General features: G+C 37.1%; 2 protein-coding genes across 2 annotated transcripts; both read left to right on the forward strand.

Annotated features, from left to right (window-relative positions):
* The first annotated feature begins 345 nt into the window (after positions 1-345).
* zp3d.1 (zona pellucida glycoprotein 3d tandem duplicate 1) lies at positions 346-4966 on the forward strand. The gene is made up of 9 exons (XM_065298647.1): positions 346-983; positions 2561-2673; positions 2751-2854; positions 2962-3136; positions 3211-3322; positions 3600-3688; positions 3767-3837; positions 4077-4784; positions 4860-4966. Exons 1-8 carry the CDS (start codon positions 444-446, stop codon positions 4721-4723), a joined length of 1851 nt encoding a protein of 616 aa, XP_065154719.1. The 5' UTR covers positions 346-443; the 3' UTR covers positions 4724-4784; positions 4860-4966.
* Positions 4967-6068: 1102 nt separating this feature from the next.
* On the forward strand, positions 6069-9317 carry zp3d.2 (zona pellucida glycoprotein 3d tandem duplicate 2). Its single transcript, XM_065298664.2, has 8 exons — positions 6069-6631; positions 6713-6828; positions 7243-7346; positions 7421-7595; positions 7683-7794; positions 7951-8039; positions 8129-8202; positions 8524-9317. Exons 1-8 carry the CDS (start codon positions 6134-6136, stop codon positions 8763-8765), a joined length of 1410 nt encoding a protein of 469 aa, XP_065154736.1. The 5' UTR covers positions 6069-6133; the 3' UTR covers positions 8766-9317.
* Positions 9318-9867: the final 550 nt, after the last annotated feature.

Below are 9867 nucleotides of genomic sequence, written 5' to 3' on the forward strand. Positions count from 1 at the left end.
GCACTTGAAAATTATTTTGCATATATATATATATATATATATATATATATATATATATATATATATAACCTGTTTATAATGTAAATCATAAATTTTGACAATTATTTAAATAATGGTTACAATGTAAATCTCTGTTTACTGTGGTTTAAATTTACCTGCCTCTAACTAGCAATTTAAATTACAAAACACAAACATTTTGGGGACGTTTATATAAAAATCGAATAATGGTGTATAATTTCAATGCTAGAGCCCAATAATAATAATGGCTACGACTAGAAAGACAACAAAATAGACCCAGCAGCGGTTGCGCGCACTCGGCAAGGCGCGTACTCGAGTGACGTGAAATTAGAATTCACGTCATCCATCAACAGGTGACGGTCGTACGCGTTTCGCGTCCCTTTACAAGGACTGCTTTTTCTGTTCCCTGCTTTTTAAGCGTTGTTATGATGGGACGCCCGAGTTTGAATTTTTGTTGTCCTTTGTACTTTCTTGTCTTATTCATCCCCAAAATCGAGATGTTTGGAGGTCCACCAAAATATAGCAAGCTCGTGTCCACGGAGCAGAAAGCCCTTCCCATGTCAGGAGGGTTCGGGCCGTGGACAGGAGATAGCGAATTCAACAAACCCCCTCCGGTTATGCGTCCCTATCACGTTTTCCCCATGTTTGACCATGTCCCGGTTCCTCTCGTGGACATGGAGCTGTTCAGACCTGTACCGGGGAGAAGACACATGCCAAGTATTTTAAGTAGCCTTCTTATTCCTCAGGTAAATCCTCAGCGCATCCAAGTGTCACCCGTGCGCAATACTCGTGGCGTGGAGGTCTGGTGTGGGTACAGTAAGGTTTCGGTACGGGTGAATAGGAAGCTGTTGGGTTTCAGAAGTTCACCTGCATCTTTTTACCTGGGCACTTGTTCTTCCTCGCGCTCCGACAACAGCTTCATCTATTTCCATTATGACCTTAATCAGTGCGGCAGCTCTTTAACGGTAAGAAGTTGGGGAACAAAAATAAACGAATACATTTATTTGCACTTTACATATACATCTACGAAATTTGGGCTAAGTCTCAAAATTAATTTGAGCATCAAAGGCAAGCATTTAACCATTAATCTCAAGCTTTGACGTTACAGTCAATATCAAGGTTATATTTCACCAAAATGTTCTTTATATTAGGATGATTTTATATGTAAACAGTAAATCACACACAAAAAAATGACGTTAGCTGGTTTTCGCCGGCAGGGTCACTTTGTTTACGTTTTTAACTATGACTGAATTATGGAATTCAAGTTGGACCAGCAAGATAATATTAAAAAGATTGTTAATTAAATATATCGTCATGTTTTAAAGATGTTTTGATATTTCTGTTTGTAAATAAGCTAAAAAACTGACACAAAAAAAAAACTCTTTGGGTCAAACGGGGACAAATTCCAGAACTATATTTTTTAATTAACCCAGAAAATGTTTATATTTGACCTAACAATGAGTTAAAACAACCCACCATATAAAATAGGTTAAAAACCGTGTACAAAATTGCTGTAGTTATGCAACCCTTTGCCAGTAACTTACTGCAGGCTAGATTTAAATTTGTTATTTACTGGCAACAGTTTGTGCAAAGTTAAATAAACAATAAACATTAACAAGTCTTTACAGAATAAAACTATAAAATAACAGCCTCATGCAAAGCATTCTGAGAGTCAGAAATACTCATCAAACTTTTTCTGTTTTGGTTTCCAGAATCTTTGCATGAGGGGGATTTTATTTAAATGTTCATTTAAAGGAAAACATCAACGTTTTTCAATATTTTACCATGTTCTTACCTCAACTTAGACTAATTAATACATGCGTTTCTTTTTTCAATGCGTACATTTAATCTTTGTACAGCGCGTTGTGAATGTGTTAGCATTTACCTAGCCCCATTCATTCCTTAGGATCCAAACAGGGATTAATTTAGAAGCCACCAAACACTTCCATGTTATCCGTATTTAAAGACTGTTACATGAGTAGTTACACGAGTAAGTATTGTGGCACAAAATAAAATGTGGCAATTTTTTTTAAAGCAGATAAAAATTAGAACTATATTGAACTATATTATTAGGCTAAATGCTAACACATTCATGATGCGCTGTACAAAGATGAAGTGAATGCGTAAAAAAAAGCATGTATTCATTCGTATAAGTTGAGGTAAGAACAAATATTGAAAAACTGAGGTGCTTTCCCTTAACTTTGAACAAACTGTTGCCAGTAAGTAACATAAATATAGATCTACAGTAAGTTACTGGCAAACAGCTGCTCCTCTGCAAAAAAAAAATTCTCAAAAAAAAAAAAACTTTATGTATACATACATATATGTTTTTGTTTTTGAAAAAAAAGAATTTTGCTATGTTTAGAAAATCCATAACAGTGGCTTAAAAATGCATTTAAGGCTATTTATTTCAATACCACCACTGTTAGCCATCCAAACCACTGTCATGTTGGCCACAAAATGTTAACAAAAATGACTTTAATGTTTTTTTCTTCTTAAAATGCACTTTGGACCGCAAATAACAGTTTATGCCCTTTTTTAGATGATGAATGGCCAGATCATGTACTCGAACACCATACAATACATTCCAGAGCCTCAAGGGACCGTAATCAGAGCTGTGCCACTTACATTAAATGTCCAGTGTCTATACAACAGGTAAAACGCTGATCCCGAGATAGTTTGGGACTATTAAATATATAATGCATTACATTACCCTCTTTCTAATATTACAGATTTCATTATTCCTACAAAATGGGCTACCTGCCTGTGATAAGGGAACACATGTTTCGCAAGAGTTTTGAAAGCAGTGTCAAGTTTACCATATCTGTGTGTAATGGTAAGCTTTTCTTCTCTGTCTGTATCATTTCCCGTTTTGTTTGACCTCTCATATACTTTAAATTGTGCTGGTGACCATTAATCTGTGCAGTTGTGTGTGAACTCTAGAACGCTGGGAAATACTTGGGGAAAATGAGAGTTTTATGCTTGGGGAGCCCATGTATTTTGAAGTCTCTGCCGCTCGTATATTTGAGGAAGAAAGGGTTTTTATTGACTCCTGTTATGCTACAGCTTCCAAAGACCCAAACTCTACACCAAAACACAGCGTTATTCACAATTACGGGTATGTGATTTTGTGCGTTCTGTGTTTAATTGTTCAAATATAAAACAAACAAATAACAAACTGTACGATTTCAGGTGTATGGAGGACAGCAGAAGGGATGCAAGTCTATCGCGCTTTATCCAACGAGAGTCAAACTTTATAAGGTTTTCAGTTGATGCCTTTTTACTCCCTCAAGTGACTGGCACGGTATTGTTTTGATTCTTATGGGGTGTATACATATAGGGAGGCTGGGGCTAGTTGTCACAATTATTGCTAGGGTTATATTTGATCAAATATTTGAACTATTGACTGCAGATTTGCAATATTTCCAATTGTTGATCTAAGAATAAAGAGAACTTAACTTAGTGGGGCATGTTGTCACACTGTGTGGGGAAAGTGTGATTACAACAGCCCCATGTGACAACTTCCCCTATGTTTCTAACCTTGCTCCATGCATGTGTGCTAACTAAATTTTTATTTACAGCACTTTCACCTGCATTGCTTAGTGTCGGTTCACAATACCACTGCAAGTGTTTCAGCAAAGTCTTGTACCTATAACAATATTACAGAAATGTGAGTATTGCTTTCATACAGTCTGGTCTGGTACTGCAGAGGAGCTTGATTCAGTCTTTGTTGTCTTTTTGCCTTAAGATGGGAGGAACTGTATGCTGATGCATCTGTTTGTGCTTGTTGTGAAGCCACATGTGAAGTTAAAACTAAATGTAAGTAGAAATAAACCGTATATATGTGACCCTGCCTGTAAAAACCCAGCTATAGTGATTTTTTTTTTGTCATTTATCACAGTATTTTCTTTATAAATAATCCTACAAAGAACCTAACCGTGATATCTTTAATGTTGACTGAGTAAGCTCATGACAAAGATTGAAATCAACTTAAAAATCGTTTTTCGTTTGCTTACACGTAAGAAATAGCATCAAAGCAATATGTTCTTGTTTACCAGCCTCTTTCCCCCATGTGACACATACTCTGATAACAAGCAAATCCTGGATTTTGAACAAGACTGAAGAATCACATACCCAAAGGGAGATGAGGGAATGGGACAGTAGACGGGATGGCACAAAGGACGTGAAGTTTAAGGGCGCACAAGGAATTAATGAAGAAGATGATTACACAGAGGAGATTGTGACTGATCCTAAAGAACAAATGGAAACAAGAGAGAAAGACAAAGAAATGCTTGTGAATGATGAGGAGATTAAAGCAATTGCTGGGACAGAGGCAGCTTTCACACTTTCAGAGTTTCAGAAAAAAGTTGCCGGTCGTCCTGGAAAAGTGGTGTTTTTAGGGCAGCGTACGGAAAAACGCACGGATACGGATGCAGGGAGTGTCAGGAGCACAATTACAACTGACACTGTGGAAAAGCCTAGTGTTCAGTTCTCAGATCAACCTTTGGAAGATGCAAATAATGACACAAAATCAAGCGAAAGTGTGCCAAAAGAAGAAACGATTTCCAAAGATGAAATGCAGTCTGACGATTTAGAGGAGAACACGCGTATACAAAGTACAATACAGTCCCAAATGGTGATTGATGAAGATGTGTTTTTAAATTCCAAACAAGAACCAAAGGAGTGGAATGAAGATGCAGATTAACCCAAACTAGAGAAAGAGTGGCTTGAGGGCTCACTGTATCACTATTGAAAATGTTTTCAAGGTATTATTGTTGTTTTTATATTAGTTTAATTTATTCAAATTTATTTTAGTGTTATTAATTATTCATTTCTTTTAGGACCCGTGACGGACCCTTCTTTGCAGTTGTGTCTGTGGGACAAGAAATCTTAGCATCGTTTTCAAAATGGTCATGTTTATGGATTGAACCAAATTCACAAACTTGCATAATATAATTTTGGAAATAAAACAAAAAAGTTTTATGCTGTTGTTCGTGTTGATGTTTTTGAATCGTGATGGAGAGTCTGTGAAAAATAAATGAATAAATCTTTTAGAATAGTGAATCTTTTGACAGCCACAATGAGAATACCAAGAAAAAATATCGAGGATGTTTATTTGTTGATCATTATAGTGTTTTTCTGATCTCTTTTCTGAGTACTGGGTAATTCAGTTTTATTCTTAAAGGTTGAGGGGGGACAGAGTTGTAGGTTAACACAATTGTTTACACACATAATTTCATACAAAAATCAAACAAATAAATTAGCATTTTTTGTATTGAACTTGACTGATGGTGTAGGACAATAGAGTGCCATGGGTATGACATATTTTGTAGGCAAAACCCAGAAGCGAGTTAGCATTTTAGCACTTCTGGTTCCATTTTCGTGTTTTTTAATGTTGTTTCGGTTAAACGCCATAAATAAGGTCTTGGGTTAACACAAGCCCAAGATATTTTTACGTTTTCCTCTATGACATAAAACATACCAGTAAAAATATGTCATAAACTTTTGTTAAACACAAAGCTTGTTTTTTCTGATCCAAATATATTTAGGAAAAATAAATGGGCTTTTTGGCAAGGGAATCAGTGTCCCGCTAACTTCTGGGTTGGCCTACAAAAGTATGGCATCCCTGTGAACATTAATGTTCAGATGCAAAAAATAACAACGGGCCTAAAATATTTTGGAGTAAAATGTAGTTAAGCTATTTAAGATATCATAGATTATTTTATATTTCCAGGCTCAGTGGGCTGGCCGCCTAGGTAAGACGTCAATTTGCGCATGCGCAAAACAGTTTTCGTGTGTGTCTGTTATTAGGCTTGTTCGACTTTATGCGGAACCACAAGAACCGACAGCCCGATGACGTCAAAGTACCGCGAGAACGATTAGAGAAATCATACGAAGTCTACTTTCGTCTCGCTCTCGCGGTACTTCGACGTCATCCGGCTGTCGGTTCTTGCGGCCCCGCATGAAGTCGAACAAGCCCATTGTCTGTTTAATGCAGGTAACAGGTGCATTAATTAACCATTTTGGTTTGTTGAAGCAAGTAAACAAAGCTGTCGAAGTTAGTCAGTATATTGGTTAGCCTACATATATCATAGTTTTTATGCTGTGAAGAGATATGAAGCATAATTTACCCTCAGCATTTATTTTCTTGGTCTTGGGTACATACGTGTATGCTTTGGCGCCACATTCTCTTAACGATTCGCCCTCAACACTGAACAAAAATTATGGAAATTATTTGCACGAAACCGCCCTCAAGCGCCGCGATCCAACTTATTTAAAACTTCCCATATTTCAGCATTCCAGAACTCCTCTTCTGGATAAAGAGCAGTTTTCTCCCGCGCGTGGAGTGGGTCGCGAGCAACTTTCGGAGGACACGAGGAAAGTTCTCATCCCTGGGGACGCGCCGCGTGCAACGTCCCGACGCAACGGTCGATCGTATGGAATAAACGTCGCGTGTTACCTCAAGAAAATGATTGTTAAAGTAAACAAACAGATTTTGGGACCCAGCGGCTTTCAGGCCAAATTAAAACTCGGCACGTGCGACATAAGCAAGTCCACGAAGAACCATTATTTATTTATTTATGATATGGATCAGTGTGGCAGCAGGAGAAAGGTGTGTTGTAATTTTTTATTGTTACGTGGTTTTTGCAGTAAACATTTAGTTGTGGCATAATATTTTCTTTATCCAATACAGATGATAAATAACAGAGTTGCATACTCCAACATACTGCACTATTCTCCTGTGACCGCCCAGGGGTCGATTCGTCGTGCAATGCCTTTCTCCATTAAAATTGAATGTCACTTTAACAGGTACAATCTAGTTATGTGTCCGACATGTTAGTGCGTCAGAGGTAAACAAACATACGGGTCACGTGATGCATAAACGTATTTCCATGTATTATAAATCTTCTTCTAAATATAATTGTTAATATACATCAGTGGCGGCCGGAAACTTCTCCCCCAAGTGGCGCGAATTCAAAATATGTGTTCGAAGTGTCATGTGTGTTGCACGTCATGTCAAAATGTGCGTTCATTGCGTCATGTGAACCTATTTGCGTCATGCGTCATATCAAAATAAGTGCCTGCTGCACACACATGATGACGGGCTAAGTACATTTTGTGACGAGCTTCACATCGTACGCAATCGAAAAAGAAGTCACCGGCCGCCACCGGTATAAATCCTGTTATAAAATCACATTTTAACTTACAGAAATCTCTTTCCAGGTATCATTACTCGTACAAAATTGGTTTCACACCTCAAGTCAATTTTCAGAACTACTTTAGGCCCCTGAAAACAGTGGACAGTTTTGTACTCACTCCCCGTGATGGTAAATAATGTTTGTGATGACAAGTAATTCTCATTTAATTTCAATCAGTGATGTTTTCCTATTCTTTGTTTCAGCACAATGGAGAAGGTTGTCACCAACTGAAGCTTATACCATTGGTCACCCCATGTACTTTCAGGCAGATGGACCTTCTCTTGCTGAGGATGAGAGGCTGTTTGTGGATTCCTGCTATGCGACTGTTAACAGTTCTCATTTGTCCAAGCCACGTTTTACAGTCATTGAAAACCATGGGTAATATTTATGTCTATTTAGGGTTACGATTGTTTGCCCCAATATAGTTCGAACATCTGCTGTATGCGTGCAATGTTGTCATTTTAGGTGCATGACTGATAGCAAGAGCAGCAGATGGTCAAGATTCATACAGAGTAAGGAAAGGAATGTTTTGCAGTTTTCCTTGGATGCATTTCTATTTTATGGAATGTCGGGAAAGGTAAAATAACTCAAAATGACATGCTGACATTTTCATACAAATGCATAGTTTACTTTTTTATTCATTTTAACAAAGTTTAAATTATCTAAATTAAAATCAGTGGAAGTTTATTGTGCTCATTTACTGTGGCTGTTTCCCTGTTTGTTTGTTTTCCAGCATCTGTACATGCATTGCAAAATATCTGTAGGAGGTGTAACTCCAACACCTAGTTCAAAGTCGTGCACCTACAACCAGGCAAAAAAACGGTATATTGAGTTTTAATTAAATTTTTTATGACTTTTAAAATTGAATTGAATTCAAGATTGAAGTAAGATGAACTGAATTTCTTCTTTAGATGGGAAGAGTTATACGGTTTTAATACTGTGTGCTCATGCTGTGACTCCAAGTGTACGGCATTTGAACGTCCTGGTAAGAATCTTTAAGATCCTACAAATGTTGATTTTAAGGTTAAGATAAGAAGTTTTTATAAAGCACATTGTTTGAAAGAAACGGGTAATGTAATCCTGTAGCCTAAACAGTTAGCATCGCAAACTACATGGGTTCGAATCCTAGGGAGCAAACAGTGCATTAAAAAAAAGTGCAAAAAAATTGTGTTAGTATATAATTTTATACCGTATTTTATATGAAAAATTCATAAAAGGCTTGTCACATTGTGGTGATTTATGTTAACCTGTTTTTTTATTTATATGATTTAGATTTTTACCCTGTTTCTTATTAATTCTCACACAGCGACCAGCAAGGTGATCACCAGTGATGTCTGGACCATGGAGTCTGATTGGAAAATTATTGAAGAAGAGCCAACAACTGCACTCCTTTCAAGGGTGGAGAGTGCACGTATGGTCCAAATAATGGCCACGTTGGCACCTGATATTGGCCCGCATCATAATGTGCCTGGACTGGCTTTGGTGGAGAAAGCAGAGGAGTATGTAGAGCCATACAGAAGGTTTGAGGAGGTATTTGGATTGGACTGAACATGTAATCAGGTCAGGAATCGCAACATTTTAGTCTTATTTTTAATCGCACTTTAATAAATCTGGACATGCCCCTTTGAAACATCCATGCTTTTCTTTTAATTTATGTAGCTTTTTATTTTAGGTAATACAATAGTAGATACTAATAGCTTTTTTTTGACACATGTTAAATGCTATACCAAGTACATAAGGACACTCCATCTAGTATATACATGTTCAGATTTTTTTGTATTTTTTTTTTACTTTGACACATGCTTTGTGTTGACCACTCAAAACATTACATTTGCCATTGTGTCATCATCATTTGTTATTGTATATTGCTGCAAATAAATGCTTCCATACGTTGATGCAAGGCAGGATGGACCCAGAATGATAGCTTGGACAAAATCTTATCCCATTTTCTTTGTTGCATCAAAAATTGCCACTAAAAGTACTTTCTGTGCTTACCGTATAGGATGGGAACCCTGCATGGTATTCAATGATCAGAGTGACTATTTGTACCTCGTAAGAAACAAGGAAATGGTCTGTATACTAAAGTTAATATTTTCCCTACTACGCTCTTATGATTGCAGCTTAAATTGTTACTTTTTCATGGCCCTTGTCTTTCTATTTAAAAACCTATTTGCTTATAGACTTAAATGAACATCCTGAGCCAAAATAACAACCAGTAGTCATATATGCCAAGGAAAACCTTGCATCTTCCCTATCCTAATGTTTGATTGAACAACAAATCATTTGATTTTTTCTGATTGTCATATTTGCAGATTTGGATAAAGTTAAGGCGTGGTAAGACAGGTGTTTAGGTCAATGTTGAGAATTTTGTTGAATTTTGTCTCCAAGTGTTCATTTTTTTTTTATGCAACATTAGTTGCTGCATACGTAAACTAGAAAGCTTTATTTGAACATGTAGATGGATGTTTAGTAGCTAGATGAGGCTTGATCTCCTTTACCACCCCTACCTTTGCTTAAAAAGGACGAACCCAACCCGTTAGGTTGTAATTTAACATATACTGGGTACAGGGTTCCCACGGGTCCTTGAAAGTTTTGAATCTGGGGGGACAAATTCAAGGCCCTGGGAAGTTTTTGAAAATATACATAAATA

This window comes from Paramisgurnus dabryanus, chromosome 13, assembly GCF_030506205.2.
Source record: "Paramisgurnus dabryanus chromosome 13, PD_genome_1.1, whole genome shotgun sequence".
NCBI classification, from domain to species: Eukaryota; Metazoa; Chordata; class Actinopteri; order Cypriniformes; family Cobitidae; genus Paramisgurnus; species Paramisgurnus dabryanus.

Bases quoted from the DNA above. Each gene is read 5' to 3' on its own strand.
- zp3d.2 (XM_065298664.2), top strand. From the start codon at position 6,134: ATGAAGCATAATTTACCCTCAGCATTTATTTTCTTGGTCTTGGGTACA. The intron at 6,829-7,242 runs GTACAATCTAGT...ATCTCTTTCCAG, and splicing joins ATTGAATGTCACTTTAACAG to GTATCATTACTCGTACAAAA. The intron at 8,040-8,128 runs GTATATTGAGTT...TTTCTTCTTTAG, and splicing joins TACAACCAGGCAAAAAAACG to ATGGGAAGAGTTATACGGTT.
- zp3d.1 (XM_065298647.1), top strand. From the start codon at position 444: ATGATGGGACGCCCGAGTTTGAATTTTTGTTGTCCTTTGTACTTTCTT. The intron at 2,674-2,750 runs GTAAAACGCTGA...CTAATATTACAG, and splicing joins GTCCAGTGTCTATACAACAG to ATTTCATTATTCCTACAAAA. The intron at 3,323-3,599 runs GTATTGTTTTGA...TTTTATTTACAG, and splicing joins TCCCTCAAGTGACTGGCACG to CACTTTCACCTGCATTGCTT.